This window comes from Buteo buteo, chromosome 13, assembly GCF_964188355.1.
Source record: "Buteo buteo chromosome 13, bButBut1.hap1.1, whole genome shotgun sequence".
Lineage (NCBI taxonomy): Eukaryota > Metazoa > Chordata > Aves > Accipitriformes > Accipitridae > Buteo > Buteo buteo.
Window position 1 is genome coordinate 40,129,850 of NC_134183.1, and position 23,637 is coordinate 40,153,486.

At 48.7% G+C, this 23,637-nt stretch overlaps 1 protein-coding gene across 1 annotated transcript in view; it reads right to left on the reverse strand.

Annotated features, from left to right (window-relative positions):
• The window catches only part of LOC142038399 (medium-chain specific acyl-CoA dehydrogenase, mitochondrial-like), a 50,094-nt gene that overhangs the window by 8,335 nt on the left and 18,122 nt on the right, over nucleotides 1–23,637 (reverse strand). The window contains 5 exon segments of the mRNA XM_075043824.1: nucleotides 672–782; nucleotides 785–922; nucleotides 1,408–1,503; nucleotides 1,576–1,716; nucleotides 2,631–2,739. Of these exon segments, the coding sequence (XP_074899925.1) occupies nucleotides 672–782; nucleotides 785–922; nucleotides 1,408–1,503; nucleotides 1,576–1,716; nucleotides 2,631–2,739 (595 nt within the window).

A 23,637-nucleotide genomic window follows, 5' to 3' on the forward strand; every position in this document is an offset into this window, starting at 1 on the left:
ATGACATGGAGTAATTTCTTGGTCGTAATACTACAGAAAAAGATCTGGGTGACTATGGGCTAAACATGAGTAAATATGAGCATGTTTTGTTCTTGGGGGAGGGGGGGACAGAAACAAACTAATCACTCCAGGCTGTGCCACGCTTCTTTTAATACAACATAGGCAAGGTAATTAATCTGCAATACCCACTGCTGGTGGCACCTCAACTGAAGTAATCTGCCCAGTTTAGGATACCAGAGTTCCAGACAGAAGGTTTAGAGCACAGCAAGAAGTGAAGAAGAGAACAGCATCATACATAAACCATCTATCCCTACCTACAGAATACCAAAGCAAGCATTGGTATTTTGATCACTGTTTTCTACAGTGCTTTTTTCTAAGAGTTCCAAAGCTTCAAAATGAAGAGTCCAAGAATTTCAAAGAGTTACCACATCAAAAAAGCAAAACCACACCACTAAGTTTCTTTCTCTTGTGTAGGTTAAGTTGTTGATCTAATGGAAAGAGTTTTGTATGCAAGAAGTTGCCTGATTTGAATGCCCTTTCTTTAAATGGAAGGATTATTGCTCTCATCCTCCAATTTGTTTTAGTATGTGTACATCACGATTTCAAATAAGTAGCCATTAAGTTTATTTCGTTTGCATGACTGTAAAGGTCACATTCTCTCTTTTACTTACCTGGTAGATTTTAGCATCTCTCATGAGTTTTTCTACAGGATATTCAGTATTAAATCCATTTCCTCCAAAAATCTGCACTGCATCTGTAGCTACTTGGTTTGCAACATCGCCCTTGAGAATGCCTTTGCAATGGAAACGTAGTAGGTACTCCTGCAACCAGCATCGACTTCCCATGCAGCTCTTTGGTAAGCCATCCTAGCCAGTTCCACTTTCATTGCCATTTCAGCAGGCATGAAAGACACCGCTTGGTGCTACGAATGATGAAATAAGCCAAGTTAACATTGCCAGCTTAAAATTCTATGACATCCAAGAAGAATATAGTCATCTTAATTTCTTAATTTGCAAATCCAACACACTCAGGAAATGGTACTTGAGGAATTCTACAGAATTTGGATCAGGATCTCAACTGTAAGTTGAATTAGACTTTCAAGTTTTTAATTCTAAAATCCACTTAGGCACAGGGATTAAGTATTGAATGATGAAATTGTGCTTTACTTTTCATGAGATCTGTACTTAGCTTGCTGTTTATTTGTATTTCTTAAAACCTGCTAAGTGGTGTGATTGGCAATGGTTTCTATTCATATTAATACTGTGAGTCTTGTTTCATGTACCTCACAGAGGTTTTTTCCTTCCCTGAAAATCCCTGTTCATTAGAGTTGAAGAACTTAAGTCTGTACCTGAGTTTCAGGGGTTTGGGTGGAGTTTTCTTTTTGATATTTTTATATATTTAACTTACTTCAACAATTGGTTTCCCAAAGGTTTTCCTCTCAAAAGTGTATTTAGTAGCTTCATAGAGCACTCTTTTTGCTAACCCAACAGCACCAGCTGCTACCTGAATTAAATATAGCACAGAATGAAAATCAGAAATGCCTATTGTATTTTTTTAAGTAACTCTGATACTTACGGGTGGTCTGGTCTGATCAGAAGCTCCCATTGTGATTGTAAAGCCAGCTCCCTCAGCTATTAATACATTTTCTTTTGGAACTCGTATATCTTCAAAGACAATACCTCTGGTATCAGAGCAGCGCTGACCCATATTCATTTCCTGAAAAGGGATGTTTACAGAGGTGCAACTAAATTGGATTCTTCCAAGGTACAACACATTTCCATTCTTTAGTTTACTCAAAGCATAAAATAAGCCTTTTTTTCCCCCAAACACTTCATTTTTATCTAAAAATCACCATATCTACAACAAATGACAGCTTTGCATTTACAGACCAGCATGCCCTTAATATGTCACAGCTGGGCAGTTTACTTTCTCTGTATGTGATATCAATTCTGTAGCTGTAATCACTCACTTGTCTTTTTTTCTAGTTCATCTATATCCTTTGAGATGGGGGAGGAAAAAGTAAAGAACCTAACATGCAGGCAATAGTAGAATACAGCTGTACTACAAACAAACAAACAAACAAACAAATAAATAAATGAGATTTTCAAGTTTTAGAATTCCTTTCCTAATGTTCAATGTCTAGTTTTGCCTGCTACTAAAACCAGTACTTTCTTTAGTTCTTTCTTTGTTTTCTTTCTTCCCTCCCCGCCCCCCGCCAAAAGAGAACTAGCACCAGTGTCTCCGAGGCCTGTTCCTTGAGCAGGAGGAGCTAAAATTAAAGCACACTGTGTGTTTATGGTTAAAGTTTTCCACCTTGCTTCTTACACTTTCAAGGCATGCTAGTTCATATTAATTGGCACTTGTCAATTGAATGGTTCTCAAACATTCTTTTGCAGCTGTGCAAAGTGCCCTTACTTTAGACCATTCTGCATAGTTCCTTATCTGAATGAATAAAAATATAGTTATTAAGTGTGTCTTATGAATAGCTTCTGTATACTGTGAAATTGAAAAGATCATTGAAAAAGTTTAGTTGCTTCACAGTCTTTTTTCTTTAATGGCAATTTGTTGCATTATTGGTTTAGCAGCGAATAATAATTCCTGGCTTGTCAAATAAGAGGTGTACTCTTCACCTTTCTTCCAATTTGGATTCCAGGGCTGTTTGCTTCCACAACAAATCCAGTAAAGGCTTTGCTTGCAGGAGCTTTTGGATCTGGATTGGTACAAGCTAGCAAAACATACCTAGAACATGTTAAATTTTTTATGTGTGTTTGTACCATATAATAAATCTATCATTAAGTTAACAACCCTTTTTCCTTGGGCCTTCCAAAAATAAACTGAGAGGGAGCGAGATAGAGGAAGCTTCAGTGCATCTCTTACCACAGAAGTCAAGATGTAATTATATTCCTTCCCATCAACATGCAAAGGTTCTCCTCCTTTTCCATGTATTCTAAGTCTTTTAATATTACCATCAGCTTCACAAAGAGTACAAAAGAAACCTATTCACAGCATATATGCAGAAATCAATGCTTAGGAAATAGATTATTGAATGCAAAATGTTAAGTTATCCCCTGATTTCAAAGTTCTTAAATTTGTTCTTCCAAGTGTAAGTTCTAAGTAGGTTTTTTTCTGTTAGAAATTAAACAGTTGTAAATCACATTTATGCTGTTCAGCAATATCAGTAGATAACAGGTAGATTCTCTTTGATGGTTCTGCCTTGAACAAGGAAACAAATAACAAGAAAAGTCAGCTTTATACGTGAATGCAGAAAGTTTTTCGTCTTGAATTAAAAAGAATTTATGTGTTGGGGGTGAGCATGATCTTATTATGTGAGACATGATGAAAGAGGTCTATATTGTAAAGCACCTTCATTGACACCACAGCAAAATCTGGATTCTTTGACACCTGGAAAATGTCTTCCCTTAAGAAAATAAAATGTAACACCACAATCCTAGACTTCTTCTATCTTCACCAAAAGTGAGAGGTGTTTCTAGCAGTATCAGAAGCAACTGATCTCAGTCACCACACCCACAAAGCAAGGTCCCTTGTAACATGAACCTAGCGAGTACTTTGCAAATAATTCTTACTGTTGCTGCCCTTCCCTGAAGAGAAAGGGGAATTAATTTTGTTTGATAGCAGCAAAAATGGAGAGGCATACTTCAATGGCGTTGTCATGTCGCCGCTCGGTTTCCTTCTCAGGCATTGTGCAGCACTGAGACTGCTTCCTTCTACCTTGTGCCCAGTGAGCAAGAAGGCTGGAGGGGCACAAGAAGTAAACAATGAGTAAACAATCTAGGAGGTTCCTGGAGTGTGCGGAAGATAACTTCTTGACACAGCTGGTGGGTGAGCCAACCAGGGGAGTAGCCTTGCTAGATCTGTTATTTACGAACAGGGAAGGATTGGTGGGAGGTGTGATGGTTGGAGGCCGTCTTGGGCTTAGCGACCATAAAATGATAGAATTTTCAGTTCTTGGTGAGGCAAAGAAGGTGGTCAGCAAAACCACCACTATGGACTTCCGGAGGGCTAACTTTAGCCTCTTCAAGGCACTGGTTGAGAGAGTTCCTTGGGATATGGTCCTGAAGGGCAAAGGGGTCCAGGAGGGATGGACATTCTTTAAGAAGGAAATCTTAATGGCTCAGGACCAGGCTATTCCCATGTGCTGCAAATCGAACCACTGAGGAAAACGACTGGCCTGGCTGAATGGGGAGCTTTTGCTAGGACTCAAGGAAAAAAGGAGAGTTTATCATCTCTGGAGGAAAGGGCGGGTAACTTGGGAGGAGTACAGGGATCTTGTTACATCATACAGAGAGAAAATTAGAAAGGCAAAAGCTCAGCTAGAACTAAATCTGGCCACTATCGTAAGGGACAACAAAAAATGTTTTTACAAATATGTTAACAGTAAAAAGAATCCCAAAGAGAATATCTTTCCTTTAATGGATACAGAAGGGAACGTATCAACCAGTGATGAGGAAAAGGCTGAGGTACTTAATGCATTCTTTGCCTCAGTCTTTAATAGTGAGTCCAGTCATCCTCACGGTACTCCACCCCTTGAGCTGGAAGGTAAGGATGAAGAGCATAACATACCCCCCTTAATCCAGGAGGAATTAGTTAGGGACCTACTACGCCATCAGGACACTCAGAAATCTATGGGACCTGATGGGATCCATCCAAGACTACTGAGGGAACTGGCAGAGGTCCTTGCCAAGCCGCTCTCTATCATCTGTCAGTGTTCCTGGTCAACAGGGGAGGTCCCAGAGGACTGGAGGCTTGCCAATGTGACTCCCATTTATACGAAGGGTCAGAGGGAGGATCCGGGGAACTACGGGCCTGTCAGTCTGACCTCGGTACCGGGGAAGATTATAGAATGGTTTGTCTTGAGAGCACTCACATGGCAAGTCCAGGAGAAGAAGGGGATCAAGCCCAGTCAGCATGGGTTTATGAAAGGCAGGTCCTGCTTGACCAACCTGATCTCCTTCTATGACCGGGTGACCCGCCTAGTGGATGAGGGAAAGGCTGTGGATGTTATCTTCCTTGACTTCACCAAGGCCTTTGACACTGTCTCTCATGGCATACTCCTTGAGAAACTGGCATCTCGTGGCCTGGATGGGTGCACTCTTCACTGGGTGAAAAACTGGCTGGATGGCCGATCCCAGAGGGTTGTGGTGAATGGGGTGAAATCCAGCTGGTGGCAGGTCACAGGTGGTGTTCCCCAGGGCTCGGTGTTGGGCCCTGTTCTGTTTAATATCTTTATCGATGATTTGGATGAGGGGATCGAGTGCACCCTCAGCAAGTTTGCAGACGACACCAAGTTGGGAGGCAGGGTCGATCTGCTTGAGGGTAGGGAGGCTCTACAAAGAGATCTGGACAGGCTGGATTGATGGGCTGAGGCCAATCGTATGAAGTTCAACAAGGCCAAGTGCCAGGTCCTGTATTTTGGTCACGGCAACCCCATGCAGTGCTACAGGCTTGCGGAAGAGTGGCTGGAAAGCTGTCCGGCAGAGAAAGACGTGGGTGTGCTGGTTGACAGCCTGCTGAATATGAGCCAGCAGTGTGCCCAGGTGGCCAAGGCAGCCAACGGCATCCTGGCCTGTATCAGAAATAGTGTGGCCAGCAGGAGCAGGGAGGTGGTTGTTCCCCTGTACTCAGCACTGGTGAGGCCTCACCTCCAATACTGTGTTCAGTTTTAGGCCCCTCACTACAAGAAAGACATTGAGTTGCTGGAGCATGTTCAGAGAAGGGCAACCAAGTTGGTGAGGGGCCTGGAGCACAAGTCTTATGAGGAGTGGCTGAGGGAACTGGGGCTGTTTAGTCTAGAAAAGAGGAGGCTGAGGGGAGACCTTATAGCTTTCTACAGCTACCTGAAAGGAGGTTGTAGTGAGGTGGGTGCTGCTCTCTTCGGTCAGGTGGCTGGAGACAGGACAAGAGGAAATGGCCTCAAGTTGAGGCAAAGGAGATTTAGGTTAGATATTAGGAAATTTTTTTTTACTGAGAGGGTTGTCAGGCATTGGAACAGGCTGCCCAGGGAAGTGGTTGAGTCACCATCCCTGGAGGTATTCAAAAAGCGAGTGGACAGGGTACTTCAGGACATGGTTTAGTGGGCATGGTTGATGGTTGGACTCGAAGATCTTAAAGGTCTTTTCCAACCTAAATGATTCTACGATTCTAAGTTGGGAGGGGACACAGCCAGGGCACGTGACCCAAACTGGCCAAAGGGTATTCCATACCACGTGGCGTCATGCCCAATATATAAACTGGGGGAGCTGGCCTGGGGGGATCGCTGCTTGGGAACTATCTGGGCACCAGTCATCAGGTGGTGAGCAATTGCATTGTGCATCACTTGTTTTGTATATTCCAATCCTTTTATTAGTATTGTCAAGTTATTACTGTTGTTATCATCATTATTAGTTTCTACCTTTCTGTTCTACTAAACTGTTCTTATCTCAACCCGCAACCTTTACCTTTTTTCCCCCGATTCTCTCCCCCATCACACTGGGTGTGGGGGTAGTGAGTGAGTGGCTGCATGGTGCTTAGTTACCGGCTGGGGTTAAACCACGACAACAAAACAAAACTTGCAAAAAGCATTGCAAGTCCAGGTGCAGCTACAGATACAGGTACCATTACAGATACCATACGAGACACAGATAGTGGTACAATCACAAGTCCCTTTCTGTGCTGGATGAGATGAGCAGCCAACTTTATTGTGCTGGGGGATAGGGGCCAGCACTTGGGGCTGGCGCATGCCTGGTCAGCAGCGTCTTCCAGGCCGGCTGTAAGGTTTTTGCGCCTGCTGCTGTAACCGTGAGCGGTGTCGGATCCGACCTGGCCCAGGGTGGCTGGAGCAGCTGCTTCTTGCAGGCACTGGGGAGCCTTGGAACAGGCCCAGTGCCAGCTGTCTGTCAGTGCTGGGGCTGCTGCTCTGCAGTGCTGGGGACCTGCAGGATGGTCTCAATGCCAGCTGGCTGGCAGTGCCAAAGGCACTGCTTTCAGCACTCGGGGCTGGAACATGGCTGGTCCTGTGGTGATTTCCAGGCCGGCTGTATGGCTTTTGTGCCTGCCTTTGAAACTGTGAGCGGTAGTGGATCTGGTCTGGCCCAGGGTGGCTGGAGCAACTGCTACTTTCAGGCACAGGGGAGCTGCAGGATGGCCCCAGTGGCGCCTGTTTGATGGTGCTGGGCCTACTGCTCTCATAGCCCAGGGAGCTGTGGGACAGCCCTGATGCCACCTGGCTGGTGGTGCTGGGGCTGGCAAGTTCTGAATTTTTTCTTTGGCAGCCGAGCCCTCATCGAAAATTTTTGTTCAGCAGCTGAGACCTCTTCGAAAATTTTTTCTATGGCAGCCGAGCTCTCACTGAAAAAAAAGTCCCCGAAAAAAACTTTTGAAGGGGGCTCGGCTGGCACCCAAAATATTTTCGACGGGGGCTCGGCCTGCCCTGAATAAATTTTCAAAGGAGGCTCGGTGTGCCTGGAAAAAACTTTTGAAGGGGGCTCAGCCAGCCCCGAAAAAAATTTCAAAAGGGGCTCGGCCAGCACCAAAAATATTTTCGAAGGGGGCTCAGTTGTCCCTGAAAAAATATTCTATGGAAGCTCAGCCGGCACCAAAAAAATTTTTGACGAGGGCTCGGCTGGCGCCGAAAAGATTTTTGACTGGTACTCAGGAAGCACCAAAATTATTTTAGATGGGGACTCGGCTGGCCCGTGATAAAATATTTGACAGGGGCTCGGTTGGCCCTGAAAAAATTTTCGATGGGGGCTTGGCCGGTGCCACAAATATTTTCGACGTGGGTTGGCCGGCCCCAAAAAAGTTTTCGATGGGCGCTTGGCTGGCCCCGAAAATATTTTTGATGGGGGCTCGGCCGGCGCCGAAAAAATTTTTGATGGAGGCTCAGCTGTCCCTGAAAAATTTTCGATGGGGGCTCGGCCGGCACCAAAAATATTTTTGTTGGGGGCTAGGCTGGCGCCAAAAAAATTTTCGACAGGGGATTGACCAGCACCAAAAATATTTTTGACAGGGGCTCTTTCAGCACTGAAAAATCTTTTGATGGGGGCTCAGCCAATGCCGAAAAATTTTCGATGGGGGCTCGGCCATCCCCATAAAAATTGTTGATGGGGGCTCAGTCGGTGCCGAAAATATTTTCGATGGGGGCTCGGCCAGCCCTGAAAGAACTTTTGACGTGCGCTCGGATGGAACCGAAAATATTTTTGAATAGGGATCGGCCGGCCGGTAAAAAATTATCAACGGGGGCTTGGCTGGCACCGAAAATATTTTCGATGGGGAGTCAGCCAGCACCGAACATAATTTCGACAGGGCTTGGCCGCCTTGAAAATATTTTCGACAGGGGTTGGCTAGCGCCGAAAGAATTTTCGACGTGGGCTCAGCTGGCGCCGAAAAAGATTTTGACGGGGGCTTGGCCGGCCCTGAAAATATATTCGATGGGGGCTCAGCCAGCCCTGAAAAAATTTTCAACGGGGGCTCGGCCAGCACCAAAAATTTTTTGATGGGGGCTAGGCCGGCACCAAAAAAATTTTCGACGGGGGATCGACCGGCACCGAAAATATTTTCGACAGGGGCTCAATCGGTGCCAAAAAAACTTTTGATGGGGGCTCGGCCATCCCTGTAAAAATTGTTGACGGGGGCTCAGTTGGTGCCGAAAATATTATTGATGGGGGTTTGGCCAGCCCCAAAAAAATTTTCAGAGGAGGTTCAGTCTGCCCAGAAAAAATTTTTGAATGGGGATTGGCTGGCCGGTAAAAAATTATCGATGGGGGCTCGGCCTGCGCCGAAAATATTTTCAATGGGGAGTCAGCAAGCACCGAACATATTTTCGACAGGGCTCGGCCACCCCAAAAATATTTTCGATGGGGGTCGGCTGGTGCTGAAGGAATTTTCAACATGGGCTCAGCTGGCACTAAAAGAATTTTCGATGTGGGCTCAGCCGGCCCCGAAAAAATTTTCGACGGGGGCTCAGCCGGCCCTGAAAAAATTTTCAACAGGGACTCGGCTGGCGCCCAAAGACTTTTCGACGGGGGATTGGCCGTCCCCGTTAAAGTTTTCGACTGGGGCTCAGCTGGCGCCAAAAATATTTCGACAAGGGCTCAGCCGGCACGGAAAATATTTTAGATGGGAGCTCATTCGGCACCAAAAAAGATTTTGACGGGGGCTTGGCTGGCCCTGAAGAAACTTTGACAGGGGCTCAGCTGGCACCGAAAATATTTTTGACGGGGGCTTGGCCGGCCACAAAAAAATTTTCAATCGGGGCTCGGCCGGTCCCTAAAAAATTTTCAATGGGGGCTTAGCCAGCCCCTAAAAAATTTTTGACGGGGGCTTGGACGGCGCCTTAAAAATTCTTGATGCGGGCTCAGCCAGACCCGAAAAAACTTTTGACAGGGGCTCGGCCGGCACAGAAAATATTTTCGATCAGGGCTCATCTGGCGCCAGAAAAGATTTTGATGAGGGCTCGGCAGGCCCCAAAAATACTTTCAACGGGGGCTCAGCCGGCCCCTGAAAAATTTTCAATGGTACAGGGGCTCGGCTGGTGCCGAAAGAATTTTCGGCGGGGGCTTGGCCTTTCCCATAAAAATTTTCGATGGCGGCTCAGCTGGCCCCAAAAAAATTTTTGACAGGGGCTTGGCTGGTGCCAAAAGAATTTTTGACAGGGGCTCAGCCTTCCCCGTAAAAATTTTCAACGGGGGCTCAGCTGGCTCTGAAAAAATTTTCAACGCGGGCTCGGCAGGCACCAAAAATATTTTCGATAGGGGGTCAGCCAGCACCAAACATATTTTTGACAGGGCTCGGCCAGCCCCAAAAAAATTTTCAAAGGATACTCAGCCTGCTCAGAAATAACTTTTGAAGGGGGATCGGCTGCCCCAAAAAAATTTTCAACGGTGGTTGGCCGGCTCTGAAAGAATTTTCGACGTGGGCTCAGCCGGCGCCGAAAGAATTTTCGATGGGGGGTCAGCCAGCACCGAACATATTTTTGACGGGGCTCGGCCAGCCCCAAAAATATTTTCGACGGGGGCTTGGCCGGCCCCGAAAGACTTTTCAACAGGGGGTTGGTTGGCCCCAAAAAAATGTCCAACAGCAGCTCGGTCGGCCCTGAAAAAATTTTCAACAGTGGTTGGCCGGCCCCCGAAAAAATTTTTGACGGGGGCTCAGCCGGCACTTAGAATATTTTCGATCAGGGCTCGGCCGGCACCTTAAAAATTTTCAAAGGAGGCTCGGCCTGCCCAGAAAAAACTTTTGAAGGGGTATCGGCCGGCCAGGAAAAAATTTTCAACAGGGGCTTTGCTGGTGCCAAAAATATTTTCAATGGGGGATCAGCCAGCACCAAACATATTTTCGATGGGGCTTGGCCAGCCCCAAAAAAATTTTCTATGGGGCTCAGTCGCCCCTAAAAAATTTTCGACGGGGGCTCGGCTGGCACCGAAAATATTTTCAATGGGCGCTCGGCCTGCCCTGCAAAAATTTTTGACGGGGGCTCAGACGGCGCTGGAAATATTTTCGACAGGGGCTCGGCTGGCTCCGAAAAAATTTTCAAAGGAGGCTCAGCCTGCCCAGAAAAAACTTTTGAAGGTGGATCGGCCACCCTGAAAAATTTTTCAACGGGGGTTGCGGGCGCCGAAAGAATTTTTGACGTGGGCTCAGCCGGCACCGAAAGAATTTTCCATAGGGGCTCGGCCGGCCCTGAAAAAATATTCGATGTGGGCTTGACCGGCCTCAAAACAATTTTTGACAGGGCTTGGCCGTCCCGCGAAAAAATTTTCGATGGTGTCTTGGTTGGCCCTGAAAAAATTTTAGACAGGGGCTTGGCCGGCGCCAAAAAAATTTTCGAAGGGGGCTCGGCCGGCACCGAAAATATTTTCGATGGGGGCTTGGCCGGCACCAAAAAAGATTTTGACGGGGGCTTGGCCAGCCCCAAAAATATTTTTGAAGGAGGGTCAGCCAGCCCCTAAAAAATTTACGACAGGGGCTTGGCTGGCCCCAAAAACACTTTAGACCGGGGCTCAGCCAGCACCGAAAATATTGTTGATAGGGGCTCGGCCGGCCCCCTTAAAATATTCAAAGGAGGCCCGGCATGCACATAAAAAACTTCTGAAGGGGGATCGTCTGGCCCCAAAGAAATTTTTGACAGGGGCTCTTCCAGCGCCGAAAAAAATTTTGATGGGGGCTCAGCCGGCGCTGAAAAAATTTTCGATCGGGTGCTCAGCCGGTGCTTAGAATATTTTCGATCAGGGCTTGGCTGGTGCCTTAAAAATTTTCGATGGGGGCTCGGCCGGCCTCAAAAAAATTTTCAAAGGAGGCTCGGCCTGCCCAGAAAAAACTTTTGAAGGGGTATCGGCTGGCCAGGAAAAAATTTTCAATGGGGGCTTTGCCGGCGCCGAAAATATTTTCACTGGGGGGTCGGCCAGCACCAAACATATTTTCGATGGGGCTCATCCAGCCCCAAAAAAATTTTTGACAGGGACTCAGCCAGGCCTGAAAAAATTTTTGAAGGAGTCTCGGCCTGCCCAGAAAAAATTTTGAAGGGGGATCGGCCGGCCGGGAAAAAATTTTCAACGGGGGCTCGGCCAGCACTGAAAATATTTTCGATGGGGATTCAGCCAACACCAAACATATTTTCAACAGGGCTCGGCCGCCACGAAAAAATTTTCGACGGGGGCTTGGCCGGCACCAAAAGAATTTTCGATGGGGGCTTGGCCGGCCCCGAAATAATTTTTGACGTGGGCTCGACCGACCTCAAAAAAATTTTCAATGGGGGCTCGGTCGGCCCTGAAAATATTTTTGATGGGGGCTCAGCTGGCACTGAAATTATTTTCGATGGGGGCTCATCCGGCGCCGAAAAAGATTTTGACAGGGGCTCAGCCGGCCCCAAAAAAATGTTCGACAGGCGCTTGGCTGGCCCCGAAAAAATTTTTGATCAAGGCTCGGCCGGCGCCAAAAAAATTTTCGATGGGGGCTCGGCCAGCCCCTAAAAAATTTTCGATGGGGGCTCGGCCAGCCCTGAAAAAATTTTTGACGGGGGCTCAGCTGGCCCCAAAAATATTTTTGACAGGGTCTTGGCCGGCGCCGAAAAATTTTCGACGGGGACTCGGCCAGCACTGAAAATATTTTCGATGAGGGCTAATCCGGAGCTGAAAAAGACTTCGACGCGGGCTTGACCAGCCCTGAAACAATTTTCAATGAGAGCTCGGCTGGCCCCAAAAAATTTTCGACAGGGGCTCGGCCGGCGCCGAAAATATTTTCGATGGGGGGTCAGCCAGCAGCACACATATATTTGATGGGGCTTGACCAGCCCCAAAATAATTTTCGACAGGGCTCTACCGCTCCAAAAAAATTTTCGACGGTGGTCGGCTGGCCCCAAAATAATTTTTGACAGGTCTTGGCCATCCCCGAAAATATTTTTGACGGGGGCTCGGCCAGCCCTGAAAATATTTTCGATGGGGCCTCATACAGCAGAGAAAACAAATTAGATGGGGGCTCGGCTGGCCCCAAAAAAATTTTCGACGGGGGCTTGGCTGGCGCCAAAAAAATTCTCGATGGGCCTTGGCCAGCCTGTGAAAAAATTTTCGACGGGGGCTCAGTTGGCGCCGAAAATACTTTTGAAGGGGCCTCGGTCAGCCCCGAAATATTTTCGAAGGTGGCACAGCCGGCGCCGAAATAATTTTTGATGAGGGGTTGACTGGCCCTGAAAAAATTTTCGAAGGTGGCATGGCTGGCGCCGAAAAAATTTTCAATGGGGGTTCGGCCGGCCTGGAAAATATTTTCGACAGGGGCTCATCTGCTCCAAAAAAATTTTCTACAGGGGCTCACCGGCCCCTAAAAAATTTTTGATTGCGGCTCAGCCAGCACTGAAAACTTTTTTGATGGGGGCTCGGTCAGCTCCGCAAAAATTTTCTACGGGGGCTCAGCTGGCGCCGAGAGTATTTTCGATCGGGCTTGACCGGCACTGAAAATATTTTCAGTCGGGGCTCATCCAGCGCTGAAAGAGATTTCGACGGGGGCTTGGCTGGCCCCGAAAAAATTTTCAACGGGAGCTCAGCCGGCCCCTAAAAAATTTTTGATGGGGGCTTTACTGGCACCGAAAAAACTTTTGACAGGGTCTCAGTTGGCACAGAAAATATTTTCGACGGGGGTTCGGCCTGCCCAGAAAAAATTTTCGACGAGTGCTCGGCAAGCCCCCAAAAAATTTTCAACGGGAGCTCAGCCGGCCCCTAAAAAATTTTTGATGGCGGCTCGGCTGGCACCGAAAAACTTTTTATGGGGGCTCAGTTGGCACAAAAAATATTTTTGACGGGGTCTGAGCCTGCCTGAAAAAATTTTCGACGAGTGCTCGGCAGGCCACAAAAAAATTTTCAACAGGAGCTCTGCTGGCCCCTAAAAAACTTTTGATAGGGGCTCGGCCGGTGCCGAAAAAATGTTTGACGGTGTCTCGGCCTTCCTCATAAAAATTTTCAATGGGGGCTCATCTGGCGGCGAAAAAGATTTCGATGGGGGCTCAGCCGGCCCCGAAAAAATTTTCGACAGGGGCTTGGCTGGTCCCAAAACAATTTTCGATGGGGGCTCAGTTGGCGCCAAAAAAACTTTTCACAATGACTTGGCTGGCAGTAAAAATATTTTCGACGGGGGCTTGGACGGCCCCGAAAAAATTTTCAAAGGGAGCTCAGCCAGCCCCTAAAAAATTTTTGATCGGGGCTCGGCCACGCCGAAAAAATGTTCGACTTCAACTCGGCTTTCCCCGTAAAAATTTTCGATGGAGGCTCATCTGGTGGCAAAAAAGATTTCGACGGGGGCTCAGCTGGACCCGAAAATCTTTTCATGGGGGCTTGGCCATCACTGAAAATACTTTCGATGAGTCTCGGCTGGCCCTGGAAGAATTTTCGATGGGGGATCAGTCGACCCTGAAATATTTTCGATGGGGGCTCGGACAGCTCCGAAAAAAATTTCAATGGGGGCTTGGCCAGCACTGAAAATATTTTCAACGGAGGCTCGGCCTGCCACGAAAAAATTTTCGATGGGAGCTCAGCCGGCCCCTAAAAAATTTTTGATTGGGGCTCAGCCATGCCGAAAAAATGTTTGACGGCGGCTCGGCCGTCCTCATAAAAATTTTTGATGGAGGCTCATCCGGTGGCGAAAAAGATTTCGACGGCAGCTCAGCTGGACCCAAAAATCTTTTCACGGGGGCTCGGCCATCACTGAAAATGTTTTCGACGAGTCTCGGCCAGCCCCGAAAGAATTTTCGATGGGGGCTCAGCCGGCCCCTAAAAAATTTTTGACGGGTGCTCGGCCGGCCCCAAAAATGTTTTTGACGGGGCCTTGGCCAGCCCCGAAAAAATTTTCAACGGGGGCTCAGCCGGCCCCAAAAAGATTTTTGACAGGGGCTTGGCCGGCCCTGAAAATATTTTCGACAGGGGCTTGGCCAGGTCTGAAAAAATTTTTGACGGGGCTCAGCCGGCACTGAAAATATTTTCGACAGGTGCTCAGTCAGCCCTTAAAAAATTTTCGACAGGGGCTCTGCTGGTGCTGAAAAAACTTTTGATGGGGTCTCAGTTGGCACAGAAAATATTTTCAACGGGGGCTCAGCCTGCCACGAAAAAATTTTTGACCGTTGCTCGGCCGGGTCCGAAAAAATTTTCGATGGGAGCTCAGCCGGCCCCTAAAAAATTTTTGATCGGGGCTCAGCCATGCCAAAAAAATGTTCGACGGTGGCTCGGCCACCCTCGTAAAAATTTTCGATGGGTGCTCATCCAGCGGCGAAAAAGATTTCGACAGGGGCTTGGCCGGCTCCGAAAAACTTTTCGACAGGGGCTCGGCTGGTCCCAAAAAAATTTTCAATGGGGACTCGGCTGGTCCTGAAAAAATTTTCGACAGGGACTCGGCTGGCACCGAAAGAATTTTCAATGGGGGCTCGGCTGTCCCCATAAAAATTTTCGACGGGAGCTAGGCTGGTCCCAAAAAAATTTTTGACAGGGACTCAGCCGGCACAGAAAATATTTTCGACGGGGGTTTGGCCGGCATTGAAAATATTTTTGACGGGGACTTGGCCGGCACCAAAAATATTTTCGCCGGTGGCTCGGACGGCCCCGAAAAAATTTTAGACGGGGGATCGGCCGGCACCGAAAATATTTTCGATCACGGCTCAACTGGCGCTGAAAACATTTTCGACGGGGGCTCGGCCATCTCCGTAAAAATTTTCGGCATGGGCTCGGCTGGCCCCGACAAAATTTTCCATGGTGGCTCGGCCAGTCCCAAAAAAATTTTCCACTGGGTCTCGGCTGGTGCCGAAAAAGTTTTTGACGTGGGCTTGGCCAGCCCCGAAAATATTTTCGATGGGGGCTTGACCGGCCCTGAAAAAATTTTCAACGAGGGCTCGACCAGCGCGAAAAAACTTTTGAAGAGGGCTCGGCCAGCACCGAAAATATTTTCTATGGGGGATCAGCCAGCCCCAAAAAAATTTTTGACGGGGGCTTGGCCGGTGCCAAAAAATTTTTGACGGGGGCTCGGCTGTCCCTGTAAAAATATTCCATGGGGGCTCAGCCAGCGCCGAAAATATTTTCGACGGGGGCTTGGTCGTTCCCGTAAAAATTTTCGACGGGGGCTTGGCTGGTCCTGAAATAATTTTCGACGGGGGCTCGGCTGGCACTGAAAAAAAATTTTCGACAGGGGCTCGTCCAGACCCGAAAAAATTGTCAACAGGGGCTCGTCCGGCCCTGAAAATATTTTGAATGGGGTCTCGGCTGGCACTGAAATGATTTTCGATGGGGGCTAATCTGGCACCGAAAAAGATTTTAACAGGGGCTTGGCCGGCCCCGAAAAAACTTTTGATGGGGGCTCGGCCGGCCCCATAAAAATTTTCGATGGAGACTCAGATGGCCCCTAAAATATTTTTGATCGGGGCTCGGCCAGCACTGAAAAGATTTTTGACGGGGGCTCAGCCGGTGCAGAAAAAATTTTCGATGGGGGCTCAGCCAGCCCTGAAAATATTTTCAATGGGGGATCAGCTAGCGCCGAAAAAATTTTTGATGGGGGCTCAGCCGGAGCCGAAAATATTTTCGACTGGGTCTTGGCTGGCCCCGAGAAAAATTTTGACAGGTGCTCGGCCAGCCCCGAAAACATTTTCGACGGGGGCTGGGCTGGTCCCGAAATATTTTCAATGGGGGCTTGGCCGGCCCTGACAATATTTTCGATGTGGGCTCGGCAGGCCTGAAATAATTTTGACGGGGGCTCGGCTAGCGCCGAAAATATTTCCAACGGGCGCTTTGCCGGCCCCGAAAAATTTCTCAATGGGGGCTCGGCCCTCGCCGAAAAAGTTTTTGATGTGGGCTCGGCCAGCCCCAAAGATATTTTTGACGGGGAATCAGCTGGCCCCAAAAAAACTTTCGACGGGGGCTCGGCCGTCTCCATAAAAATTTTTGACGATCGCTCGGCCGGCACTGAAAATATTTTCTACAGGGGCTCGGCCGTCCCCGTAAAAATTTTCCACGTTGGCTTGGGTGGTCCCGAAAAAATTTTTGACGTAAGCTCAACAAGCCCCAAAAAAATTTTCGTAAGGGGCTTGACTGGTCCTGAAAAAATTTTTGATGGGGCTCGGCCGTCCCCGTAAAAATATTCCATGGGGGCTCAGCCAGCGCCGAAAATATTTTTGATGTGGGCTTGGCCGTCCCAGTAAAAATTTTTGACGGGGACTCATCCGGCGGCGAAAAAGATTTCGACAGGGGCACAGCCGGACCCGAAAAAACTTTTGATGGGGACTTGGCATTCACCGAAAATACTTTTGACCAGGCTCGGCCGGCTCCGAATAAATTTTCGGCGGGGGCTCAGCCAGCCCCTAAAAATTTTCGACTGAGACTTGGCCGTCCCTGAAAAAATTTTCGATGGTGGCTCGGCTGGCTCATGGAAAATTTTTGACGGGGTCTCAGCCGGCCCTGAAAACATTTTCTACGGGGACTAAGCCAGCCTAGAAAAAATTTTTGACAGTGGCTCAGCCAGCACCGAAATTATTTTCTACAGGGGCTAATCTGGAGCCAAAAAAGATTTCAACGGGGGCTTGGCCAGCCCATGAAAAATTTTCGACGGGGGCTCGGCCGGCACCAAAAATGTTTTTGATGGGGCTTCGGCCATCCTCGTAAAAATTTTCAATGGGGGCTTGGCTGGTCGTGAAAAAATTTTCGATGGAGGCTCGGCCGGTGCCAAAAAAATTTTTGATGAGGGCTTGGTTGGCACCGAAAGTATGTTTGACGGTGGCTAATCTGAAGCCGAAAAAGATTTTGACGGGGGCTCGGCTGTCCTGAAAAAACTTTCAACGGGGGCTTGGCCGGCAGTGAAAAAAATTTTTGATGGGGGCTCGGCCGGCAACAAAAATATTTTCAAAGCGGTCTCAGCTGGCACTGAAAAGATTTTCAATGGGGGCTAATCCGGAACCAAAAAAGATTTTGACGAGGGCTGGGCTGGCCCTAAAAAAACTTTTGATGGGGGCTCGGCCAGCACCAAAAATACTTTCGACAGGGGCTCAGCTGGCCCCAAAGAAATTTTTGACAGGGGCTCGGCCGGCCCCGAAAATATTTTCGATGGGGGATCGGCTGGTGCTGAAAAAATCTTTGACGGGGGCTCAGCTGGAGCTGAAAATATTTTCGACAGGGTCTTGGCTAGTCCCAAAAATAATTTAGACAGGTCTTGGCTGTTCCCCAAAAAATTTTTGATGGGGTCTTGGCAGGCACCGTAAAAATTTTCAACGTGGGATTGGCCAGCGCAGAAAATATTTTCGATGGGGGCTTGGCTGGTCCAGAAAAGTTTTTTGACAGGGGCTTGACCGGCGCCGAAAAAATTTTCAACAGGTGCTCGGACGGCCCCGAAAAAATTTTCGACGGGGTCTTGGCTGGTGCCGAAAAAATTTTTGACTGGGGCTCAGCTGGGGCTGAAAAAATTTTTGATGGGGAATCGGCCGGCCCCGAAAATACTTTCAACAGAGGCTCGGACGGCACTGAAAATATTTTCGACCGGGGTTCAGCTGGCCCCTAAGGAATTTTCAATCGAGGTTCGGCCAGACCCGAAAAAATATTCGAGAGGAGCTAGGCCGGTGACAAAAAAATTTTTGATCGGGGCCCAACCGTCCCCGAAAAAGTTTTCGATGGGGGCTTGGCCATCCCCGTAAAAATTTTTGATGGGAGCATGGCGGGTCCCAAAAAAATTTTCGATGTGGGCTCGACCGGCCCCAAAAAAATTTTCGGTGGGGGCTCGGCCGGCCCCGAAAATATTTTCAACGGGTGCTCGGCCGGCCCCGAAAAGCTTTTCAACATTGGCTTGGCCAGCACTGAAAATATTTTCAATGGGGGCTAATCAGGCGCTGAAAAAGATTTTGACGGGAGCTCGGCTAGTGCTGAAAAAACTTAATAGGGTTAAGCCGGCACCAAATATTTTTGACTGGGGCTCAGTCTGCCCTGAAAAAATTTTTGAGAGGGGCTCAACCAGCGATGAAAAAATTTTCGATCAGGTCTTGACTGACCCTGAAAAAATTTTCGATGGGGGCTCTGCCAGCACTGAAAATATTTTCGATGGGGGCTCGGTCATCCCCATATAAAATTTCGATGGGGACTTGGCTGGCCCTGAAAAAAATTTCAAGAGGGGCTCAGCAGGCGACAAAAAAATTTTCGGTCAGGGCTCGACCGGCCCTGAAAAAGTTTTTGAGAGGAGGTCAGCCGGAGATGAAAAAATTTTCAATCAGGGCTCAACTGGCCCCAAAAAAGTTTTCGTCGGGAGCTCAGCTGGCAAAGAAAAAATTTTTGATCGGGGCTCAATTGGCCCCATAAAAATTTTCAATGCGGCTCAGACGGCACCAAAAATACGTTCGACGGTGGTTCAGCCAGCCCTGAAAAAATTTTCGATGGGGTTTGGCCGGCCCTGAAAAAATTTTCAATGGGGGCTCGGCAAGCCCGCGAAAATATTTTCGATGGGGTCTCCGCCGTCCCCGAAAATATTTTCGACGGGGGTTCGACCGGTGCTGAAAAAACTTTTGACGAGGGCTTGGCTGGCACCACAAATTCTTTTGACATGTCTCGGCCGGCGCCAAAAAAATTTTCGAGAGGGGCTCAGCCGGGGACAAAAGAATTTATGAGGGGGGATCGGCCAGCAACGAAAACATTTTTGATGGTTCTAATCTGGAGCCGAATAAGATTTTGATGGGTCCTCGGCCGTCCCCATAAAAATTTTCGATGTGGGCTCGACTGGCCCCGAAAAAATTTTCGACAAGGGCTTGGCTGGTCCCGAAAAAATTTTCGATGGGGGCTTGGCTGGCGCTGAAAATATTTTCGACTAGGGCTCGGCCGGCCCCGAATAAATTTTTGACGGGGGCTCGGCCGCAGCCAAAAAAATTTTCGATGCGGGCTTGGCCGGCGCCGTAACTGTTTTCGATGAGGGCTGGGCTGGGCCAAAAATACTGTCAATGAGGCTCGGCCATCGCCGAAAATATTTTCGATGGGGGCTTGGCTGGCCCCAAAAAAGTTTTCGACGGGGGCTCGGCCGGCCCTGAAAATATTTCTAACGGGGACTTGGCCGGTCCCGAAAAAATTTTTGACGAGGGCTCAGCTGTTGCCGAAAAAGTTTTCAATGGGAGTTGGGCTCGCCCCAAAAATATTTTCGATGGGGGCTTGGCTAGTGCCTGTAAGAGACTGAATTCTTATCCTGAACCATTTGCCTTCAAAGATTGTCAGGTGTGGGGGACTGGACCATCATCCCAAGGAACTGTGAACTGTTTATCTTGAGCCCTTTGTCTCTAAGATAACCTGTTTAAGCAGGACACTCCTCTGTCTATAAGGACGATTACCAGGCCATTGAGGCATCCAGAGGAGGAAACTGGGCTAGAGCTGATAAGATACTGGTTTTGGGTGTTGATCACGCGAAGGTCGTGTGATGGACAAAACCTGCAGTGCATGACATCATTGAAATATGCCCTATAAAAAACTCAAGCTGTGGGCAGCCTTCTTCACCACCAAAGAATTGAAGACTAAGGACCAACGGGATGCCACTGGATCTGTGGTGGTGACCGTCCTTGCAACCCTGACCACCGATTGCTTCCCTGAGGACCAACGGGACGCCGCTGGATCCGTGGTGGTGACTATCCTAGCAATCCTATCCCGACTGCTTACTTAATTTCTACCTTTTCTTCCATTCTAGCCTATTGCTACCATTTTCCACTTTTGATAATAAAACCTATTTTGACTATACGGCATTTGACCTCATTTGTGTCTTAATCTTGCTCTTGGGATCATATCGAAACCTTCCCCGACATTGGATCCGGACAGCGCCAAAAATATTTTCGATGAGGGCTCGGCCGTTGCTGAAAAAGTTTTCGACGGGGGCTCAGCTGGCCCCAAAAAAATTTTCAATGGGGACTCGTCCGGCGCTGAAAATACTTGCGATGACACTTGGCCGACCCTGAAATGTTTTTGACGGGGGCTCGTCCGGCCCTGAAAAAACTTTTGACAGATGCTTGGCGGCCCCAAAAATATTTTCAATGGGGACTCAGCCGGCACGGAACAAATTTTCGATCGGGGCTTCACCGGCCCCAAAAAAATTTTCAACAGGGGCTCAGCCAGCCTTGAAAAAATTTTCGACGGGGGCTCAGCCGGCACCGAAAAAAATTTTGAGAGGGGCTCGGCCACCACCAAAAACATTTTCGACGGGGGTCAGCCAGCCCCGAAAACATTTTCGACAGGGGCTTGGCTAGCCCCAAAAAATTTTTGACGGGGACTCGGCTGGCCCTGAAAAAATTTTCGATGGGGTCTCGGCCAGCACCGAAAATATGTTCGACAGGGTCTCGGCCGTCGCTGAAAAAATTTTCAACGGGGGCTTGGTTGGCAGCGAAAATATTTTCGACGGGGGCTCGGCTGGCCCTGAAAAAATTTTCAATGGGGGTTCAGCCGGTGCCAAATATATTTTCGACGGGGGTCTCAGCCGGCCCCAAAAATACTGTCAACGGAGGCTCAGCCGGCCTTGAAAATATTTTCAATGGGGGCTCGACTAGCCCCCAAAAAATTTTGGACAGGGGCTCAGCCAGCGCCGAAAAAATTTTCGATGGGGGCTCGGCCAAGAGAGAAAATATGTTCGATGGGGGCTTGGCTGGCCCCGAAAAAGTTTTCAATGGGGGCTCGGCCGGCCCTGAAAAAGTTTTCGATGGGGGCTCAGCTGGCCCCAAAAATATTTTCGACGGGAGCTCGGCCGGCCCCAAAAGTATTTTCAACAGGGGTTTGGCCGGCACCGAAAATATTTTCGATAGGGGGCTTGATGGGCCGGGGCCGTAACAATTTTCGAAGGGGGCTTGGTGGGGACCGAAAATACTTTCAACAAGGCTCAGCAAGCCCCAAAAAAAATTTCGACAGGGGCTCTGCTGGCTCTGAAAAAATTTTCTATGGGAGCTAGACCGGCACCGAAAAAACTTGATGAGGGCACAGTTAGCACCGAAAACATTTTCGATGGGTCTCGGCTGGCGCCGAAAAAATTTTTGACAAGGGCTCAGCCAGCCCCCAAAAAATTTTCAATGAGGGCTCGACCAGCCCTGAAAAAGTTCTCGACGGGTCTCGGCTGGCCCCAAAAACATTTTTGATGGGAGCTCGGGCGGCCCTGAAAAAATTTTCAAAGGGTACTTCGCTGGCGCCGAAATAATTTTTGACAGTGTCTTGGCTGGCGCCAAGAAAGTTTTCAATGAGGGCTCAGCTAGCCCTGAAAGTATTTTCGACGGGGGCTCGGCCGGCCCCGAAAATATTTTCGATGGGGGATTGGCCGGCACTGAAAATATTTTCAAGGGGGGCTCAACGGGCTGGCGCCGTAACAATTTTCTAAGTGCCTTGGCCAGCACTAAAAATACTTTCAATGAGGCTCGGCTGGCCCCGAAAAAATTTTCGATGTGGGCTCAACCGGCCCCGAAAAAATTCTCAACAGGGGCTCGACCGGCCCCGAAAAAATTTTTGAGAGGGGCTCAGCCGGCGGCGAAATATTTTCGATGGGGGCTCGGCTGGCCCTGAAAATATTTTCGATGGCGGATCAACCGGCCCCAAAAAAATTTTTGAGAGGGGCTTGGCCAGCGACAACAAAATTTCTGATCAGGGCTCGACTGCCCCAAAAACATTTTTGAGAGGGTGTCGGCCGCCACCGAAAGAATTTTCGACGGGGGCTTGGCCGACGCCGAAAAAATTTTCGACGGGGGCTTGGCCGGCGCTGAAAAAATTTTCAACAGGGTCTTGGCCGGCCCTGAATATATTTTCGATGGGGGCTTAGCCGGCACAGAAAATGTTTTCGATGGGGGCTAATTCGGCGCTGAAAAAGATTTCGATGGGGTCTCAGCCGTCCCCGTAAAAATTTTCAAACGGGGCTCATCCGGCGGCGAAAGAGATTTCGATGGAGCTCAGCCAGCCCCGAAAAAAGTTTCAATGGGGGCTCGGTGAACCCCGAAAAAATTTTCGACAGGCGCTTGGTCATCCCCAAAGTAATTTTCGACGGGAGCTCAGCCAGCGCTGAAAAAATGTTTGATGGGGGCTCAACGGCCCCGAAAAAATGTTTGACAGGGGTTTGGCCAGCCCCCAAAAAATTTTCGAAGGCAATACGGCTAGCAAGGAAAAAATTTTCAATGGTGGTTCGGCCGGCCCCGAATGTATTTTCAACGGGGGCTTGGCCGGCACTAAAAATATTTTCTATGGGGGCTCGACAGGCCGGCACCGTAACAATTTTTGAAGGGACCTCAGCAGGCACAGAAAATACTTTCAACAGAGCTTGGCAGACCCCTAAAAAATTTTCGACAGAAGCTTGACCATCGACAAAAATAATTTCGATGAGGGCTCAGCTGGTGCTGAAAATATTTTCGACAGGACTCAGCTAGCATCGAATATATTTTCGACGGGGACTCGGCCGGAACCGAAAAGATTTTTGACAGGGGCTCAGCCGGCCCTAAAAAAATTTTCAAAAGAGACTCGGCCGGCCCCGAAAATATTTTCGACGGGGTCTCGGCCAGCACTGAAAAATATATTCAATGGGGGCTAATCTAGCACCAAAAAAGATTTTGACGGGGGCTTGGCTGGCCCCAAAATATTTTCGATAGGAGCTGACTGTACAGGATAGGCCCAGTATCCCTACTCGACGTTCTGAGGTAGAACCGCTTCCCCCACAGGTACTCTGGGGTTGCACCGGAACCCTTACTGTTGCGCCGCAGTACACCTGCTGTCCCTACAGGCGCGCTGGTTTAGACCAGGCCTCCCTACCTGACCCTCCAGGGTAGGCCCGGTATCGCTACCTGATGCTCCACGTCAGGCCTGGCACCCCTACCTGACATTCCGGGGTAGTACTGGTACCCACACCGGTACTCTGCAGTAGTATTGTTATACCCACTCGGTACTCCTGGGTTGTACCAGAACCCTTACTGGTATGCCGGGCTACACCTGCTGTCCCTACGAGCATGTGGGGTTAGACCCGTCCTTCCTACCTGACCCTCCGCGTTAGGCCAAGTGTCCCTACCCGACATTCTGGGATAGAACCGGTTCCCCCACCAGTACTCTGGGGTTGTACTGGAACTCTTTGCCATGCACCGGAGTTCACCTGTTGTCCCTACAGGCACGCAGTGTTAGACCAGGCCTCCCTTCCTGACCCTCCAGGGTAGGCCCG